At 40.5% G+C, this 21,235-nt stretch overlaps 1 protein-coding gene across 2 annotated transcripts in view; it reads right to left on the bottom strand.

Annotated features, from left to right (window-relative positions):
• mthfd1l (methylenetetrahydrofolate dehydrogenase (NADP+ dependent) 1 like) overlaps nucleotides 1–21,235 on the bottom strand; it is a 45,922-nt gene that overhangs the window by 22,143 nt on the left and 2,544 nt on the right. For both annotated transcript variants that reach the window (XR_014915125.1, XM_085431921.1), the window contains exons 5-20: nucleotides 20,786–20,910; nucleotides 20,197–20,297; nucleotides 18,494–18,630; nucleotides 17,859–17,970; nucleotides 17,559–17,626; nucleotides 17,355–17,452; nucleotides 17,039–17,212; nucleotides 16,641–16,777; nucleotides 16,151–16,197; nucleotides 15,444–15,551; nucleotides 15,057–15,131; nucleotides 14,298–14,400; nucleotides 11,425–11,501; nucleotides 8,814–8,954; nucleotides 7,431–7,499; nucleotides 2,969–3,080 (exon numbers count right to left, since the gene is read on the bottom strand). Coding sequence is in view for 1 of the 2 variants with exons in the window: in XM_085431921.1 (XP_085288047.1) it covers nucleotides 2,969–3,080; nucleotides 7,431–7,499; nucleotides 8,814–8,954; nucleotides 11,425–11,501; nucleotides 14,298–14,400; nucleotides 15,057–15,131; nucleotides 15,444–15,551; nucleotides 16,151–16,197; nucleotides 16,641–16,777; nucleotides 17,039–17,212; nucleotides 17,355–17,452; nucleotides 17,559–17,626; nucleotides 17,859–17,970; nucleotides 18,494–18,630; nucleotides 20,197–20,297; nucleotides 20,786–20,910 (1,684 nt within the window). In the remaining variant the exon portion in view is untranslated. The remainder of the gene's footprint in view (nucleotides 1–2,968; nucleotides 3,081–7,430; nucleotides 7,500–8,813; nucleotides 8,955–11,424; nucleotides 11,502–14,297; nucleotides 14,401–15,056; nucleotides 15,132–15,443; nucleotides 15,552–16,150; nucleotides 16,198–16,640; nucleotides 16,778–17,038; nucleotides 17,213–17,354; nucleotides 17,453–17,558; nucleotides 17,627–17,858; nucleotides 17,971–18,493; nucleotides 18,631–20,196; nucleotides 20,298–20,785; nucleotides 20,911–21,235) is intronic.

Below are 21,235 nucleotides of genomic sequence, written 5' to 3'. Positions count from 1 at the left end.
AATAGAATAAACAACATCACAATGATATATGGGAATATGACAGTAAATACTAAATGTTAAACATTATTGTGCAGCACATAAGATCAACAGAACACAGTGTGCTTTGAGGTAGGAGCCAAAAAGGGTGTAGTTTGTGGGTGTGATCACCCGTGTGTACACCTGTGAGCATGGACGTGCTTGTTTTTTGTTTTTTAAAAGGTTCCTTCATGTAATAATCTGCTAGAGGGTGTGGGGGGGCCACAGCCCCGTCCTCCAGGGCGTGAAGCAGGTGTGGAGGAGATCAAAACTCCAGACATCCAGAGGCCCCCAGAACACAAGAGACCAAGGAAGACCAACAGAGGGGCAGCTGCGCCACTGTCCCGGAAAGAGCTGAGGAGAGTCCCAGATGAGGGCTCACTCAGCAGCCGCGGAGCAGAAGCCAGGGGGAGTTGCAGTGACGCGCCCGTGAGCTCCGCCGGCAGCCAGCTGCGCCTGAGTGACCGAGCCCCAGGCCGAGAGGCCGGGGGCACCCCACCTCCGAAGTGGCCCGAGCGAGCCCCAGGCTCCAGGCCCCGATAAGCGGCCGCCAAGGAGTGAGCCGGTGTGTACCTGGACGCCCATCCCCGGACACAAAGAACCACCAACGCACCGATGTCTGAGGGGGTCCGCCACTGGCAGGGGAAGTGGTGGTAGGGGGAGATAGGCCTCCAAACCTTGGAGGGCCTGAGATGTCCCCAGAGAGGTGGCGCCTGACACCCAACCTGACATATAGACACAGACATACAGGCACACACAGATACAAACATCCATTCCCACCCTCATGCTCTCATATGCACTTACTCCACACTCAACCAACGTGGAGACAGACATAAAGAGACGTTGTACACACGATCACACTCCCCAAGCGTACTCTAAAAAAAAAAACTCCAACATGACTGCAAAACTTTTTTTTCACGTTTTCTAATGTGATCTTTTAAACCTTATAATAAATAAGTGTCGCGGGGTTATCTGCGTTCAGGACTCCAGACGGTTAATGGTACAAGAGACGCACACATCTGTCATGTGGAATTCATCTCCCGACAGCCGCCCCTCCCCGCAAAAGCAGCATTTCTTCATGTTAAGTCCAGATTCCAGAGTGACTTGAAAAACACCACAATAATATTAAGAATGATGAAAAAGGGGGTTTAAAGTGAGCATTAGTGCCGGACCCCCCCGGAGTTCACAAAGAGTTCATGGCACAACAACAACTTTCACTCACCAAAGAGGGTCCCAGCAATTAACGAAACTTGGGCGTGTTTACTGTACATGAGTGCCAGACGTAGTTTCTTCACTCTAATTGTCCTTTAAAAAAACTTTAGCCTAATTTTTTGCAGTTTTGGTCATTAGTCATAATAGCAATAATAGTAATAATAATTTTTCAGAGCCTAAATATTTAACAGGCTCCTGCAAACATTTCAAAATATGTGTACTGTCTATCTCTCTTGTTAAACCACTACAGTAACACAAATACTAACAAGTAGTTGGCTCCTCTATTTCTGACAAAACTCTTTTATACAAGGCAATGTGATTTCCTACAAGGGTAGGGAATTCTACCTTTAATACAGTGAGTGTATATTGCTTTTACACACCTTAGTCTGCATTTACAGCATCAGGATGATGTGCGGTGACACAATGAAGGAAAACTTCATGTGTTGGCTCGCAGATGTCTTTTTTTCAATAGGTTTGGAGTTTCAAGGTGAAAAAGAATAAGACATCAGGATGATGCCAAATCCTATATTCCTTCTGTTTTCATCTTTGACCTACCATACCGTGTTATTTAAACAATTTTCTGAGAAATATGGAATTATCAACATCATCACAGTTTTACCACCTATCTGATCATCTGAAAACGGGTTTACTCTCCTGCTGGGCTTCACTGCACAAGATTGCACAAAGAAATGACTTGCTGTACCACATTACATCTGTAAAAATGTTCTTGTTTTTTCAGTGTTCCTGTTTGTTTGTAGATGGGACGAACGAGAGGAGGGCACACGCGTCCCAGCTGCCAGGTGGGGGGTTCCCGGCATACCTGAGAGTCAGGTAGCGAATATGCGGAAAGGGAAGGGAGACAGGGAACAAGACATACAGATGGTAACTAAGTGAGATGGAGAGAGGTGGAGGCTTAAAACAAATACAAGTCTCCCTGCTTTTATGCTCAGTGTTGTGAAATCCAGCTCTCTGCCCTCACATTTGTCCGACTCACAGATGATAGCTTGGACAAATGCTGGTTTTGCTCAAGCAGTCAACCTTTTTTTTTCCTTTTATACCTGTTATAGCTTTGATGGCTAAAGTATCTGTCGCCTAAACGTGAACGTACGCCTTAAGGAGATCTGCGTGTACGCCAAATGCACCTGGCAAAAACCACAGACACACACATGCATTCCAGACATATTCCTGCAGCCAAAGTAAATGAAGACAGGGAGAGAGCAGCGGGACAGATAGGCCGATAAAAATGGAAATGCTGCAGTGTGCTTTGACGTTGAAGGGATTAGTGTGGTTTACTCTAAAGCATTCCAAGGGCTCTTAAGATTATCAACTTGCTTCCTTCCTCTGCGCTGATATTTTTTCTTTCGACTAGCTTCTTAGAAAGTTATGGAGGAACAGCACCAGAGCAGAATGCTAGTCCACCAGAGGCAGGCAGAACAGATCCAGAACCAGGCTGATAATGAGTTCATGCTAAAGCCTTCAGCGGCAGGGGATCACGCTGAAGTTCATGGCTGGAATAAATTATAAGTTATAAATTTGTTTGTTCTACTAACGAAGCTTAAGCCTTCAGTTCAAACACATCTGGGACTCCTAGATCCGACAGCTGAGATCTTCTTGTCTGTCATCCCCAAAGGTTTTGTGGTTCTGTGTGTGTGTGTGTGTGTGTGTGTGTGTGTGTGTGTGTGTGTGTGTGTGTGTGTGTGTGTGTGTGTGAGATCTGTATGCATGGGCCGCATGCTCTTACCCACAAAGCCGTCCTGTCCGACCAACTTCAAAGCCAGCTTGTCTGCCAGCACCGAGGAGTTGCCATGGGCGATGTTGGCGAAGGGCCCAGCGTGGACAAACACCGGCGTACCCTACAACAATTAAGAGGGGTGCACAAACATATGGGAGGAGTTGAGAAAACTTTGCAACCCATGGCAACCAAGTTTAAATACTAACTAACCACTTCTTTCATAGAAAATTCAACATCTTTTAACCCCGGCTGCCAGGATAAATGATGACATGCTGATGCGGGGTTTGTCTAAACAGTGGGCAGAAGTTAAGAGGCCCTTCACTGGCTTGCCAGCCTGAATATGAGCCAGGCTTGTGTTGCCTGTTGATTTGGACTGCTTTGGAAAGGCTAGAAACACACCCACACGAACTAAAGGAGCACTTCAAGGCCTCAAATCTGGCAGTGCAGCTGTGCAAAGTTCACATTCGCAGCGATTAGCCCTACAAAGACACAAAGGAAACACTGAGTCAGTAAGAAATACAACAAAAATCACTCCTTTCCGTTGCTCTATTAAGTCACCCTGCACAGGTTTGCTATAGGTAAGATTGGCTGATGTCATTTAAATACCTAAGATTCCGATGATCAATTCATCTTTAAGGAGATGGCATATTCCACTGTTCGGATGCATCCTTGACTTGAATACCTGGTCTACAAGAGGGACTGTGCCCTACTGGACCAGAAACCGATGGCTCTCAAAAGGTTTCTGCCTGGCTGTGTCTGAACCAAGTTAACAAGCTGCATCTAGAGTTGGACAACCATGATTCAGCTCTCCACCACCACAGAGTAAATGCTACACCATAAGACCCCAACGACCAAAACCATAAGCAGATGTGCTCGATTTGCACTGTTTTTATTTTATTTTTTTACAAACAAAAATGATTTTCCACAGTAGCATTCAATCAGAAGTGGCCTGAATGTGAGTATTTTGTGCTGTTGCACATTTTTCACATTTGCAGATTAAAAAAATATGTATTTTGTTGTTTGATATACTTTCCTTTGATAGGAAGTAGCACTGGCATGCTACTAGAAATAAACTCTATCCAATGCCCTGGATAGTTTTTGTTATTAAGTTAATTATAATTTGGGCCTTTATTTGATTTTTTCAACTGTATTATCTACTGTACTTGAATTACATGACATTTCATACTTTTACCATTGAGTGACATCTCAACCATTTGGTAGAGATCAATATTTTAAAAACTCCAGGGTCTATTGAAAAAAAAAGAAGTATTGATTGTGGTGATTACTCACCCAAGTCAATAAGAAAAGCAAACAAATTTTTTCTTGGCGTGGACCTTAAAGAGTTAACACTGACACATATTCTTCTAGGTGTAACTGAATATCATTGGCTTTTTTTTTTAAGTGTAAAGAATTGTTACTGTCATGTTTCCACTATTTTTCAACATTTCTTGGACTAAATCACTTATTAAATAAAGTAAAGGAATAACTAATGACTTTTTATTTTGCTGCCTCCCAGTTAAAGTTACTTCAAATGCACAGACGCACAGCTGGTGTACTTTACAAGCAGCAGATGTATCCTCTCGGAATAATTCAGATCCGTTTTGTGGAGTGCAGCCTGCTTGCAAGAAAGGCATGAAAGACTACGGCTGCCAAGGAAAGGCCCACTCATCGAGATCAAAATCCTTCTGCCGCACTCTAGACAGGCTCTTAAAAAAAGGTCATTACTTAGAAAGAAAACTAGGGAAGGCAGCTGACCCATTGTTACACTGAATATGAATTCCTTAAGAGAGAGGAAAAGGGAAGGATGGGAAGGCCTAGTCTGATTTTCAAGGCTTTTGTTTGCATACCTCTCCCTCACCCAGCATAAACAGCCTCCCCTCAGAGGAGTAAATCATTTCTTTAACAAGGTCACGAGCGAAGCTGCCACTAGCAGCATTTACTGAATGAAAGAAAAAAGAAAAAAAAAGTGTATGCATAGTTAAGAATGAAAAGTAAGGGGGAAGAAGACAAAACGCAGACCGTGAGATGAAGAGAAATTGCAATTTAGTACCATTACCTAGCCAAAAACATCACATCCATTTCTGTGTTTTAGTGGAAGGACATGGACGTCAAACATTACACGGATTTCCATCTGTGTTTGCAAACTTTGAGGTTTAACTTGACCCAGTGCAAAATTTTCACTCTTTCCACATCTGTCCAGGAGGAAACAACAATGGAATGAAAGTGGAAATCAATGAAAATCCATTGTGTCACCTTTCCATCTGTTGAACGCAAGGATTAGGAACATTCGGAAAGAGAGACGAATAAAAACAGGAAACCGGAGATCATGTTAATATTTCCGGGTATTGCGCATCACTTGGCCAATTTTATATGTCAACTGCAGAGCAGGGCTAAAGTGACAAAGTATCCAAAATGTATTCTGACACAGCACAACGACTCAAACTGCTCCGCATTTCCACACAACCCTTGCCCTCTATACTATAGTCTACTTCCTCTCCCCCAGGAAAGATGCATTCTGTGAACCTCCACGTAGACAGGATGTTTGGAAAACTCACACAACAACTGAAGTCTGCTTAACAGACACGTACACAGGGAGAAAAAACTATCCCCTTTCTTCTTGTGATCCAAATTGTGTCCCATCTAAAAACGACACAGAAATGCAAGCTCAGCGCCAGCGTTCGTATGCCAGCTCTATTGTCAGGAGTGCATCTGCATTCACAGCCGTGACGAGCCAAAAGGGCACAAAGGGCAAAGGCGGTCAAGCTCGGCGGAAAATTCTCATGGAGCTCTGAGGCCCGCTTGGTCCCGATACCAGTTCCCTGACCAGAATCGCAGGAAACCCACACAGGAAACAGTTTCACACAACAGGACCGCAACGCTTCCTCCCAAAAACAAAAAGTAACCAAATCTCTGCTTCGTACAACACAACCCTCACCGCACCCTTGAAAACACAGAATCCGGGACAGTCGATGTTTATTTTCTCCACCCAGCAGCCATATAATCAAGCTTTCTGCTCAAAAACCAACAAGGAACAAACAAACGAGAAACAGCCATCACGTCAAAACGAGAAACAAAAAGTCGCTATCACAAGCATGACTGCTAACATTGTGTTCACTGCAAACTTTAATTACTTAAACCAAATGGGCAGAAAAGTACCCTCAGCTTGTGTGGTAAATCTTTGGCCTTTAACTCAGTGTTTTAAGTCTGTGCACAAGACAACTGAATCAAGTGTGATCAAAAAGTCAAAAGCAATCATCCCATTATTTAAAAACAAAAAAAAAAAAAACAAAAAAAAAACGATATCCAATCAAACACCTTAAAAAAAATCAAAAGGTGCTCAAAATAGCATCTGACCAGAACGTTTTGATCGCACCTCTTACATTCGGGAATGTGAACATTAAAGATGACACATTCTACTGTGATGCTATAACACAACACCTTTATAGAACAAGCCTAATGAATATGTTTGTCCAAACGTTGGTGAGAACTTATTAAAAATGCATAAAAGCCAATGTTCCACTTGTATACAATCCTGTTTAACAAACATATATTAGGATTGGGTTTAATGGAAGCCTGTCCAGCAGAGAGTCTCTCTGTGCATTCCCTCAACACCACCCATTTGCAGCAGATGGGTGCCCATTCCTGAGCCTGGTTTTGCCTGGGGATTCTTCCTGGTAAAAGGGAGTTTTTCCCTTCCCACTGTCACCAAGTGCTTGCTCATAGGAAAAAAAGAGAAATATATATAAATAATAATAATATCAAAAACAGGAGTACACTAGAGATAATCATCAGTGTTTACTGGATTAAAAAAAAAAAAAAAGCAGAGACATTAAAGTTTTACTCTTTTATTCTCTGTGATGTCATCATCCAAAACTGAATCCTTGCTTTGGACTTTAATCACAACTTCTAAAAATGCACAAATAAACTTGGGAAAACCAAAAATATGCATCCTTCATGTTGGGTGTATTCAATTTTAAAAGTGCCCCAGCTTCCCATAGAGTTTGACTAATCATGTTGGCTGCAAGGACAAGATTTGGGCGTAGTGTCACAAATATGTTGGTGCGTATGTGCTTTCTGTCCACATGGAAGAAATATCCTTGTGGTATCACATGTCTAATTCTTCTTAAGGTAAAATCTCAAACGCCTAATAAAAGCCAGATGTTGTGAGAAGCAGAGTTTTGTTATCATCATCACAACCAAATTAAAGTGTTTCCCTAGCACAGCTGCATGAAACTGGATCAGGCGGATCCCCTGGCCGAGAGCTTCACCTGTCCACCGAGCTAAACTGCCATTAAGATAAAGAGCCCTGGGAGGAAAAAAGCCAATCCATCATCCTTTCTTTAAGGATCTCAGCGGAACGCTTTCTCCGGCAGCAGCGGAGCAAACCCATTTATTCCATAAGATATTCATCAGAAGCTGCTCAGCTGAGCGGGATAACGACTATTTAAGAGGGGCTGTGCACAGGTCTCACCTCAAGGGTCTGCATCAGCGTGGGCTTGATAGCATCTTTCATTAACACCGCCAGAGCCCCACTCACACCCTGACGGAGAGGAAGAGAGAAAAATAAGGGTGCTGGCTGGAAAACAGAGCAGGTTATCAAGATTCAGACAAAACTTTGAGCTCGTTAATACAAACAACTGATAATGTGAAGTATAGTCAAACAGCTGTCCACTTTGGATGATAAATGTTTTTACAGTCCATTTGCAAGTTTCCGTCCTGCATGCAAGTAAATCTTGCTTTGCACAAAATGCTCTGTCAGCAACGTGGACACACACACACACACACACACACACACACACACACACACACACACACACACACACACACACACACACACACACACACACACACACACACACACACACACACACACACACACACACACACACACCATATTTCCACTGGGCAGGCATTGATGTGTGGTTGTGTTTTCACATCCTGGCATATCAGAAATGCTAATGCAACTTTATGGAGGTTCCTCCTCTACAGCTCTGAAACATCACAGTCATGTGTGGGAAACCAGAGCCTGAAGAATCTAATATGGGTCGCTAAAACTTAAAGTTTTCCAGTGCTTGGGATCATTGACATGTCGCATGACCCAGCTTTGACCAAGCTTTAACTGTTGGATAAATGGCCTCACATTTGACTCTAGAATACTTTGGTATACAGAAGAGTTCACGGTTGCCCAAATCCTCCCTCTATTACCGTGCTTGCCACTTGGTATGATGTTTTTGTGCTGATATGCTGTGTTGGTTTGGTTGGTTGATGCAAGCTCAATCATCCAAGTAAGGAAATCTCAGAGAGTTGATTCTGAGAATACAGGCTTTCTCTTGGCAACAATTCCAAAAGAGCCACACCTGTTCAGTCCTTTTTTGTAACTAATTTCACGACCTTTAACATTTAACATGTTAACCGAGGCCTGTGAAGTCTGAGATTAACACTCGGGTTTTCTGCTTGTGTTCTCTGACCATTACACGGTCGGACTTCATGGTGAATTAGCTGGGACATTCACTCCTGGGAAGATTGGAGCATTGTACTAACTCACAGCTGAATGCTCCAGAGTGAAAAAAAACTTCCACTTTCTACACTACAAGTGTTTTTCTTCCACTATATACAGTTAATTTCTCAAATTAAGATTTGAAGATGTTTCGTATCACTTAAATAAATCAAAGATAGCTTGATAAGGACTAAAACCATTATCTTTCTATAACTCTTCTTTACAGTCTTAAGCACAAAAACAACTTTTTTCAGAACAAATTTTTAAAAAATCCATATTTTTGGTCTAAAATTCTCTGAGTTAGACAGCAATAATACTTCCACACTTACAAATGAGATTACAACACTAAATACATACGAGGTCCTCTGCTGTGATAGGCTGTCCAGAGCGGCTGGTCCCCACCACCATGCGTGCCAGCCTGTTCTTCATGTCCCCGAGGCTGTCAGCCAAGGCCAGGATGGCCATGATCTCACTGGCCACTGCAATGTCAAACCCAGTCTGGGGTGTGAGAAAAGAAAAATCACTTGCGACATAAACCAGGACTGTAGTTTCAGCAGTTCTTTTATACACTTGCTAGCGGAGAGCTGAAAACAAATGTTTTACCTGCAGTAAAGTTTAATGGATGAGTTTGTTTGGAGCTAGAATGCAAAATAGTAAGCTTAAGCCTTTACAATCTAATTTATCTTTCTCAGACTCAAGAATAAAAGCTTTAAGTGAATAAAATGTTTTGCACAGCGTGGGAAGAAAACTGGCAACTTTCTTCAAAACGGCAGTCACCAGGCTTATCACATGAGAAAGAGAATAAAGTCCTATGAACATGGCCTAGTTTCGGATCAGCTAATTTGATGAAGAAAACTTAAAAAAAACCTATAAACATGTTTAACTTGTTTTGATACGAGTTTCTGTCATGATTTATGTTTAATAAAAAAAGGATGGAGAGAACAAGAAAACATGAGTAAGTAAGGTTAGGAAAAAAAAAAGCATAAAACCCACAATAATCCCTCAAGGAATAAAAGAATTCTATTCCTACTCCCACTGATAATAACCCGAGGGGCTATAGTATAACCAGCACTGGAGAAAGTGCAGGGCAGTGGAAACAGAATGGATTTACCAATGATCATAAATATAACCATATGGTGAACTAGCTTAGAGACTATTCTAGGTGTGTACGTGTGTGAGTGTGGATGGATGGGTGGGTCATTTTTCTCATTCTCTAAACATTTGCTTTCACTTAGGCCTGCTAGCTTCCCACTGACGTGAAATGTTTATTTAGAGAATTTCATTTAGCTGCCATTACTACAGATGTATGGTGGTGGTGGAGGGGGCTGATTACATCTGGGCTGTATCATGAACAGAGGAGCATGTGCAGAGGGGAGTGTATCAGAGTGGACATGCATGAGAAAGATTTTAGTCATGGTTTTGCTATATTAAAAAGCAAAAAATAAAACAGAGATATCCGAGGCCAGGCCATGTTAATAGTAATATGACGCTCCACCAGGTCTGTGAAGGTTCTCAGTCATCCAGGTCATCGTAGTCAAAGGAGCTTGCAAAGAAAAGCGTCTGGACTTCTTTAAGTTACTTGAAGACGTTTCACCTCTCATCCGAGAAGCTTCTTCAGTTCTAAGGTCAAATGGTGGAGAGTCCCAGATATAAACCTAGTGGGAGTAACCCCCCACAGAGGGACAAAAGGACCCCCTGATGATCCTCTAATCGCCTGAGCCAAGGTGTGAAAAAGGGTGTGGGTCCCAATCAGCCAGGGTTTCGGGTGAGCTCATTATGAAACCTGGCCCCACCTTATCATGCGAATTCCTGAGATCAGATGGCCCAGGATGTGAGTGGGCGTTAAGGCGTCTGGGAAGGGATCTCAAAAAAAAAAAGGACACTCTTTCGAGGATGCCAATGTTCACATTTTGGACAGAGAGGACAGATGGTTTGAAAGAGGAGTGAAAGAAGCCATCTATGTCCACTGTGAGCGACCATCTTTGAACAGAGGCGGTGGTTTACGACACCAACTCTCTGCCATCTATAATCCAGTTTTGAGATCCCTTCCCAGACGCCTTAACGCCCACTCACATCCTGGGCCATCTGATCTCAGGAATTCGCATGATAAGGTGGGGCCAGGTTTCATAATGAGCTCACCCGAAACTCTGGCTGATTGGGACCCACACCCAGTTTCACACCTTGGCTCAGGCAATTAGAGGATCATCAGGGGGTCCTTTTGTCCCTCTGTGGGGGGTTACTCCCACTAGGTTTAAATCTGGGACTCTCCACCATTTGACCTTAGAACTGAAGAAGCTTCTCGGATGAGAGGTGAAACGTCTTCAAGTAACTTAAAGAAATCCAGACGCTTTTCTTTGCAAGCTCCTTTGACGACGCCCCACCAGCTACATCTTTACAATGTAAATAAACTGCTGCACCATTGTTCTTCATTATAAAGTAAGTTCATGTGAAGTTTTCTGTTTAAATGAACAAATTACACAAATCCAGGGTGAAAAGTATGCAACATGGTTTGTTTGTTATTTTAAAGAATCATAATTTTCACAGCCTGAGTGATTCATACCACAGTTATTATACTTTAGTATATTCAACATATTTTACATTGTTACTCTTGTTTTAATTTGGTCTCATTTTGTTTTGAGAGTGGATCTGCTCAGCTCAGTTTAATTTTAGTAGAGCTTTTATTTGTTAGTCTATTTTAGTATTGTTGTATGGAGGGAATAAGCTGGAGGTAAGGAAAACAGTATAGGCATTACAATAAAAACCCTTGAAAAAAGTTGGCTCACATTCTTGTAGACGTCAAAAGTCTTAATAAACACGTCCATTACAGCCTCGTCAGGCAGGTTGTGATAACACACTGTACCAATTTAACAAAGACTAAAGCTAAATCACTTTAATTTTCCAACTTCCCAAAATTGTTTGTTAGGTAAATGGAATGCTTTTCCACTTTTATTCCACTATAATGCCATACCTCTCTGATCTGTCCTTTCTCAGAGCTTGCCTGTCCGACGGTGATCTTCCTCAAAAAACGGTCATTTGTATCAACAACTGGAAAAAAAAAGACAAAAAGAAACATTTTTTTTGGGCAAACCTTGTTATATAATCTATAACTCTGACCATGAAACATTCACCTTTTGACATGGTGCAGTTGCCTTATGTGAAACAATATGCCACAGAAAAACATTATTCACATTTCTGATTAATTTCATGTTAGATTAGATTAAAAAGCACTTTTCTTTAAAGAAAACACAAAAAAACAACAACAGGACTACGTGACTGTAAGAGCCCATAAACTGTGATTAATTGATCTGATACCTGAGCCACAAGGAAAATGTATGTTTTTACAGCGTTAGCCTGACACACTGTAAAAATTCATCTTTACACGTTTATAAATACTACCCCATAACATGTGTTTATCTTAAAATGGATTAGCTAATGAAGGTTTCCTCACTCAGCACTTAAGGCTACTTTCTGATAATGCGGTTAGAAATTCACTGCGCTCAGCCAGGAAATCATTTTAGGAGACATTATTCCTGTGTTGGTTTTGTAGAATGAAAGAACATTCCCTTTCATGAAAAAAGGAAAGTGTGTCCATTAAAAAAAACAAGTTTAGGAAAAAAGTTAAGCAAGAATAAGTCCCGTGAACACATGAAACAAAGTCACACTGGGTGCTGAACCTGTTTTTAATCTCCAGAGTTTGTTTATGATGAGTGACCCCGAAGCCGACAGAGTAAAATACCACGTCGGTCAAAGCAACACCTGGCCGGCTGTCTCACAGGCAACTTTAAACGAACCCAGCTATCACTGCTGTAACTAATTCCACAGCTACCGTACCCACGTTTATAATCTTGTGACTGATGGTCTGACACTTTACATTAATTTAATATGAAGCCAGTTTTGTATTCATTATATAAGAAAGGAAATTACCTTCTATTTCAAGACTGCATGTGACATTCCTCAGGAACGGCTCAATAAGACACTTACATTGCAGAGCATGAGATGTTTGTCAGACATTTTTTATGATAATTAGATTTGTGTGATAGTCATGATATTGCTTTTTGACTGCGAGTACATCCGACCGCAGACAATCAGACTGGTGTTCTGAAGCAGCCCCTTTGCACCAGTTTGAAATATAAGGCATCTCTGCTGCGGTGTTGTTCACATTTGGCCAGATTAAGATTGCGTGCTTTACACCGCCGCTGCTATAAAAACCACTTGACTGCATAAGCATTTGGAGATCGGTGTAGGGTTTAGTAACATGTTCCTGTAATTACGTTTTTCTCTGCAACAACACTATCGGAGATTCAGTAATCGCAATAATGCTGCTTAGCAAAGAATTATGTTACTTATGCCATTACCTGTATTACATACACTTAGCACTTTTAATAGTAATAATAATAATAATAATAATAATAATAATAATAATAATAATAATAATAATAATAATAATAATAATAATAGATTGCATTTATATAGCGCTTTTCGAGACCCTCAAAGCGTTTTACAATGCCACTATTCATTCACTCTCACATTCACACACTGGTGGAGGCAGCTACAGTTGTAGCCACAGCTGCCCTGGGGCAGACTGACAGAAGCGAGGCTGCCATATCGCCCCATCGGCCCCTCTGGCCAACACCAGTAGCCGGTAGGTGAAGTGTCTTGCCCAAGGACACAACGACCAAGACAGACAGAGCAGGGGATCAAACCGGTAACCTTCCGGTTACAAGATGAGCTTCCCAACCCCCTGAACCAGTCGCCCATTTCTGTTATAAATGTAAAAATAAATAAATGAATCAATCAAATTTTCCTTTTTTCCTGCACATCAGCTATTTTCAGTTTATTAGCAGGGACAGGCCAGAAACAACTGATGCTAACATGACAACTTGTACCAAGGATCTGCACAGGCAGATTTAAGCTGAATGTATGCCAAGCCTGGACAAGAAGCCACAACCTGATGTCCAACAGGTAACAACTGCACTGATGAGCATTTGGACTTAGGACAGTAGCATCACTGTGAAGTGCCCCTCATTAGCACAGTGATATGTGGTGTGGGACCGCTTGCTGGTAATTATGCATCTTAGGCCATATTACCAATTTGTGCATAGGTAATGTAAAAAGTAGCGCAACAAATGACTTTCTCCTTGGAGCAGCCAAGTAATGTAGAGCAATACTTTTTCTGAGTGACAAACCTAATGCAGTTGTAGATAAAGCTGCAAAATTTACATGTAACAGTTGTTTTTCTACTCTTAATGAGCACTTAAAAACTATTTAAAAATACAAGCCATGCTTAACCACACATGCATGCAGCACTTTTATTTCATACACTTTAAATAGCTCACATTTATCTTTAATTCAGAGCCACCAATTGACCTAACATACATGTCTTTGTCAACATGTAAGCATCACACAGAAAAGCCCCAGCTGACCAGAAGATTTGAACCAGTGCTAACTCAGTTACCCCATTATACATTTAAGCGTAATTGCTCAGTGTTAAGATGTTTCCCATTATATGCGAGAACACAAAGATCCAGCTTAGTTAGAGAGAGACATTAAAAGTTCCATTTTAGTCTAACTGATTAAACTGTGCTCATGTGAAAAAAAAAAGCTGCTGGTAATTGTCTGGTGCATACGCAGCTCTACACAGGCGGTATCTTCGCCTAAAATTCTTGCCTAAGGAGTATTTCTCCTGCTGGGTGCTGCATTTGAGTTGGACAACATCTCTGTTTGAGTCTCCCGACACAGTTAGTGTGAAAACAGCTTGAATCAGCCATGCTTGCGGTACAGTTACAACCCCCCCTTAAAAAAAAAAGCACACACAGAGAATGTGTCTGTTTATAAAGATACCTCTCTGCCAGGTGATTTTTGAGGGGTCAAGATCAAGACGTACGAACGCGTTGATTTCTTCAGGTGTGAGTGATGCAGGATCTGTTTTCCTGATGCCAAGGCGCTGGAAATTGAGACAGACAACAAGATTTTGTTCCACATGTTTCTGATGTTGTTTAGATTTTATTTAACATGAAAGAAGCCTGCTATGTCCACCGTAATAGGTGGGAGGTATCATTCATGTATAGGAAACAAATCCAGACTAAATAACCAGGAAATTATTAACTCACTGTCAAGATCAGGTTTAGTTGGAGTTTTCTGCTTAAAAAAAAAGCCTTTTAAAAATCTTTATCTCTCCCTTCATCAATTAAGGCTAATTTCATAGTCTTTTTCTCTAAACCTGGACTTTCCTGCAACAGGACATAAACTGTACACATGTTCAAACCTTCATCTCCTGGATCAGTAACATCTGCCATGCATATTTTATCTGTTAGGACTAAATATTAGACATTCTTCATCAGCATTACATGAAGACTGAATTACTCTTTCTTCTACAAACAAGGAGTTTTATCTGGCATAAAGAAATGTTTGGTAAAGCAGCCAATGTGAAGGGTAAGATTGAAAATTTAAGATGGATTCACAGAGGCCCCCTAGTGGACAAAAAACAACAACAACAACGACAACTTTTCATGAACACCCCAGTCACAACCCTTAGTTAGTTAGTTCACGTGTGATCATGGACATCACGTGCGATTATGGAGCTGTAGTATTTAAACTTACTTGCAGCCTGGAGATCTGGATGGGTGGGAATTTTCTGACTCCATTCACAGAAGGGACTAATCTATTGAAAAGGGCCTTGGTGGTAAAGAAAACAAGAAAAACAATACTATTATTTAAAGTACATTTAACCGGTCCTTACAGGAGGAAAGGACTTTTGTTAAGCTGGAATTTAGATAACGAGATAGCATTATGTGCATGAAAAGCAGGATTACAGAAATAAATCAAATACTTAAAAAGTTACCACAGAATAATTTACAGTCACTGACTACAATAAATCTACAGCAAATCGCAAACATGACTGAGAGCAAAAGGAATCCATACTGTCATTATATTACACACGCATTTTTTAAACTAGAGTTGCTGTATGATATCTTTTCGCACAGCCACCTTGTCTGACTGCGTCGCTTCGTGGAGCATCCTGGCATCGATGGCTGCTGCCACCAGGTTATTGGCAGCTGTGATGGCATGAATGTCACCAGTCAAATGAAGGTTGAACTGAGAAGATTTTAAAAAATAGCAGAAAAAAAAAAAAGAACCCAGTGAGAGATGAAAGGATTACAGGCGAGACATCAACATGCTACTGCAGAAGTGTACACTCTGTAAGATTGATTGAATGGCCCCTAGGGAGAAAAAACCCGCTAACAATGGGGGTCAGTGGGCTGCACCCACAGCATTTGGTAGCAGATGATAAATGTGGGTTCAACTAAAGCAATCTTCTCATGGCTTGGATTTTGTCCCTTGAGTCTTTAAATATATTATGACACATTTTCTCACAGTTTGACACAAGCCCTTTGATCTCAAGACATACAAATTTTTTTTTTTTTTAGTGCGCCTAAAAGAAGGAGGCGTAAAGAAAAAGGGTGAATTGAGAGAATGAGAAAAGTAGTTGGCCTTATTGTAGCCTACAAGGCTGGGGCTTAACCCCTCGTTCTGTGTGTCTTTATGGACTGTGCTTGTAGTCACAGCTCCGGGGTCATGAATGTATGCTTGTGTGTCTTTTTGTGCAAACTACTGTGAGTCTTTGCATGCCTCAGGTCTTTGAAGCCTGCGTTTGTCCTGCTAGGGAACACTCTGAGCCTGTCTGTGTGTCTTACCTCCTCCATAGGGATGACCTGGGCATACCCACCTCCTGCAGCTCCCCCTAGGCAAAGGAGGAGAGGAAACACTGTGAGAGGCAGGCAACAGGACGAGGACACACAAAGAAACAGTGCTGAGTGTTGGACTTTAAATGAACTGCTCCACCCGAGAACAAAATGTAGAGCTGACCTCACACTGACAAAGATAGCTAAACTTGTCCAAATGTCACTGAATGTATTCAGTAGAAATATTCACAATTTGAAACATTAAACATTGGTTCCAATGTGAAAATACACTATTCTATCAACGTTTTCTTACAAAACAGGATTTTAGAGAAAACACTCATTGTTTTTGGAGAAAATAGTTTGGAATGACCAACAGTAAAGTAAAAAAAAAAAAAGTATCCAGATGAAGGAATGCAAAGGAGCACAGAGAGATGACAGCATATCTTTCAGAGAAGATAAGCCAAGTACAGTTAGCATAAAGACCCAAGTATTCATTGCTGACCTTTAACTCCAAAAGTTGGTCCCTGGGATGGCTGACGGAGACAGGCAAAAGAGTTGAGCCTAAGATGGGCGGACAACGCCTGGACCAGACCAACAGTCACTGTGCTTTTACCTTCGCCCAGTGGGGTGGGAGTTATACTGAACAAAGAGAGAATACAGAAGATTTTCAAATATCACTTTTTCTGGTGTGCACAATATGACCCTGTACTGTGGAGTCCCTCAGGGTTCTATACTAGGACCTATGTATTTTCTTTGTAATGGTAATTTTGTACTATTCAAATAAACTTTATTATTATTATTATTATTATTATTATTATTATTATTATTATTATTATTATTATTATTATTATTATGATGAAGCAGGAGAAAGAATAAGAGAGGATTTGGTCAGTCACTCACCCGGCAACCAGAATATATTTGCCATTAGGCTGTGACTGGAGGCGTTCCAACACAGAGAGTCGAACCTTAGCTTTGCTCCTCCCATAGGCTTCTAGCTCTTCTGGTAGCAAACCAATCTCTTCAGCCAGCTGATCTACTGGTTTTGGTATCTGAGCTCTGGATATCTCTAAATCACTGACAGAGAAAACATATAGACTATATGGATAATGGCTCTACGCACCACATCTTATTCAAATAGCATTAAAATGAGGTATACAAGAATCCGGGTAAGATTAATGAAGTTAAATTCCAGTGTTCACCACACAGTGGTCTATACCTTGGTACAGGAGTTAAGGGCTGCAGTTTGAGGCTGCGCAGATGCCAGGGTCTGTATTCCTGACCCTTGAGCCACCGACTGCAACTCCGGACAACATTCTAATGGACAAAAAAGAAAAGAAAAGAGAAGGACAGAGAAAGCTAACGAATAAGTAAGGAAGAATATAGTAAGCCAAAGAGAGGAGTCACATGGGAATATATATACCTGTGTTCTGTAAGCTGCTGTGAGGCTTTCTAATCCAGATTTTGAAGACAATCCAAAAGCATTTTCATCTAAAACAAACGACAACAGGATTAATGAACACAATAAGTACACAAATCCATACAACAACAAAAAGCATGTGATAGTGGAAGCAAACCAGTGCATCTGAAACTGCAGTTTCACTGATTTCTATTCATTTTTAAACAATAACTTTAAAAAGTGTCTCTGCAATGGAGGGCTTTAAAATCATTTCATGTTCATTATAGCACAAGTTAATTGGAAACACAACATATAATGCAATACCTTTCTCCAGAGCTGGCTTACAGTAAATGATAGCAGCCCCTGGTCTAATCCAGGTGGGTGGAACATACATATTTCCAACATCTAGCAGGACCACAGCATCAGCCTGCATAACCTGGGAAAATGGAGAATTATTAAAGAAGAAGAAATTAAAATGATAATTAAAATAATGAAATATTAATGACCTAAAAGAACCTCTGCAGAAAAATGTCTTTCAGCATCTTCCCATTAGCAAAACTGCTCCAGTGAGCTGCTGTAAAATGAGAATACTGTCTCTGTGTGGCCAGCAACTAACACTACACAAGCCCGACATGAGATTTAAACCCATGTGTGTATACAAACTTCAAACCACAATTGTACATACTGAATGTTTAGTAAACTGAACTGGTTCTTAAATTGGACACCCTCACCCGCAGTGGGCCTTAGTCTACAACTCTTCTCTCTCAAGCTCTCCCTCTCTGTTTTGGAGAAAAAAATTTTATGCATTTTAAGGATTCATTGGAACAACTTCTGGTTAACTTCTGATTAAGGAGCTGGCACTCCTTATACATTAATTCATTACTTAGGACAGTGATTTTGACATAGGTAGCTTCTAAGGCACAATGCAGATCATCTAATGTGAGTACACCCTGTCACACCTGTGCCTGCAGGCTTTTGGAGCTCCAGTGACTCTTCAGAGTGACCATTCCACTTCGTTCAATCAGGCACTGCACAGCCAGCTGAAGGGGACCCTCTCCACCAACCAGCAACACAGTTTTTCCTTCCAAAGGAGTATCTGTAGGGATGTTTAAAATGATCATTCACGAGTGGAAATGCTCCCAGCAGCCGAGTCTGTCCATGGACTCCCTGTCAGGCTCCCCATTTAAATATATCTGAAGCCAAACTATTAAATAAAGGCAAAATATAAAAAAATAACAATCTAAAAAATCTTAAACCAGATTTTTTTTTTTTTAAATGTACCTTTAGCTTATAACATTCTACACAGAAATGTTCAACGTTTTTATTAAAGAGCTTGGAAATCTTTAGTAGTTATATCAGAAGTACTGAAAATATCTAAACCCTGAAGTGTGCCTTCAACCAAAATGATCTAAGTCTGTATCTCATATGCACAGATCCCCTGTTCAGTAAATTACCAGCATTTTAAATTAAAAAGAAACATCCCAGAAATATGGTCAAATCTTACCAAATTCAATGTCTTTCCTTCACCTTTTTATAATATAGTCATTTGGACTCAAGTACATTACGTGTTCACATATTTGTTGATATTTTTCTTGCTCATGTTTTCATTGTATTTTTTTAAATAATAAATTGGAAGATATTTTCTAAAGTCACAGTTGTCTTTACAATAACCACAGCAATGGTATCTTTTCCTGTTAGGTATCAGATCTCAGTAGTTAACAGTAAAGGATACTGATGTATTTTACAGTAAATTTAAAAAAGAGAAACATCTGTCACATTTATTAGTATATCTAATTTAATTTCTAGTGTTTATATATCGTCCAGTCAGAGCACAGTGAGAATCACTTTGAGACCTCTCTGCATTATATCATACTTGTTATAAATCTCTGTCCTCATTCTCTCACCCCAACCGGTCGCAGCAGATGGCCGCTCCTCCCTGAGGCTGGTTCTACTGGAGGTTTCTTCCTGTTAAAAGCAAGTTTTTCCTTTCCACTGTCACCAAGGTGCTTGCTCATAAAGGGTCATATGATTATTAGGTTTTTCTCTGTATGTAATATTGTAGGGTCTACCTTATGATGTAAATATATGTCTGTGAAGGTTCTCAGTCTTAGTTTAGCTTCTGGAATAAGAGGTGAAACATCTTCAAGGAAACTTAAAGAAGTCCAGACACTTTTCTTACAATATAAAGCGCCTTGAGGCGACTGTTGTTGTGATTTGGCGCTGTAAAAATAAAATTCAATTGAACTGAACAGAAATGTGAAAATATTTCAAGCACACTGGCTGCATTTAATTTCTTTTTCATTCACTCTGACACTTTTGGGTCAACTGTTTATATAAACTGTAATTTTATACAGTCGATTGGTTACACACACCAATACAAATGCACTTAATCAGAACACTGACTTTCTCAAAAGTGATGATTTTTCTCACTGGCTAAAAATATGCTCCTACTCTATTTCTGGCACAAGGGGCATAAACCTGCACAATGCAGTTAAGGATGGCAGAAAGTCAGGCATATAATTGGTTTCTAAAGTATCAACTCAGTTTTAAAATTAAAATCTCACAGGAGACTTAACGTCTCACTTCTGACATGTTTCCTGTGTGCTGTGTGAACACTGTGTAAAGAGAGGAAAACCTTCAGTTTCCTTCAGCAGAAACTCACCATGGTTCTCCAGCAGATCCAAAACAGCACTAGCTAAAGGAGGTACAAAGCCTTTACTCAGGTCTCCTCGTATCAGACGGCCCATATTCAAGTCTGATATGCTGCAACAAGAGAAAAACATAAAAATTTCATTTTTTTATTTAACCATCCAGTTTTACAGGCCGTAACAGACTAATAAAGTGCAATGGATAACACAATCACACATAATAAATGTTAAAGACACAGCACAGTACTAGCAAGTAACATATGAGGATATATAGTTTTCATCAGGATTAGGTTAAAAAAGTTTTCCATTAATCATCAGGAACATATATACTTTTCCTCTGGATAATCTATCCTTAACTGAACCAGATCTGATCAATTTATCGTGATTAAGAAGGGTCCCCTGCTAATTTTCTCATCACGTGTCTACACACACTGGGCACAAACGTCTTAATTGTGAGCAGTCCTTTCTGATTTGGGTCAATAGGACACGCACAGTGAGTTAATTCATTTATTTTAAATTGGAATAACAACCTTACATACATTTTTACATTTATAGAACTTATAAAATAAATGACTGAATATTTATGCCCCTGCAGGTTTTTACCCTTCGATGTCCTTCTCGGGTTTTAAGGTGTTGAGGACCCGACTGGTGATTGAAGCTGGGGGGAGGTGAAGGTAGATACCATGCACTTTGGGGTCATCATTCAACTTCAGCAACTCCTCTACAATCTACATGCATACATAAAGAGAACAAATAACAATCAGTGACACACATCTGAGAAATGTAGTGAAAAAATAGCAGACGAAACAAGTGTGAAAATATTGAAGATATACCAAATACAATCAGGTACTTTATGTGGTAGTCTACAAAAAAGTCAAGAGAGAAACAAACAGCACATGCACCTTCAAAATCTAACAAAGCAGCACTACCTAATGAGCACAGGGAAAGTGGTGGTGGAAATCCCTGAGGAGGTGAAAAACAGGAGAAAGGGGGACGAGATAATGTGTAAAAGTAGAGCAGCTGAGTTCTCCTAAGGCCAGGCATGGCACACAT

This window comes from Copadichromis virginalis, linkage group LG15, assembly GCF_057382275.1.
Source record: "Copadichromis virginalis isolate Kocher_CV1m ecotype Utaka linkage group LG15, C_Virginalis_male_GT1.1, whole genome shotgun sequence".
NCBI classification, from domain to species: Eukaryota; Metazoa; Chordata; class Actinopteri; order Cichliformes; family Cichlidae; genus Copadichromis; species Copadichromis virginalis.
Note: the sequence above shows the minus strand (reverse complement) of the source record. Positions and strands in the feature narration are given on the sequence as shown.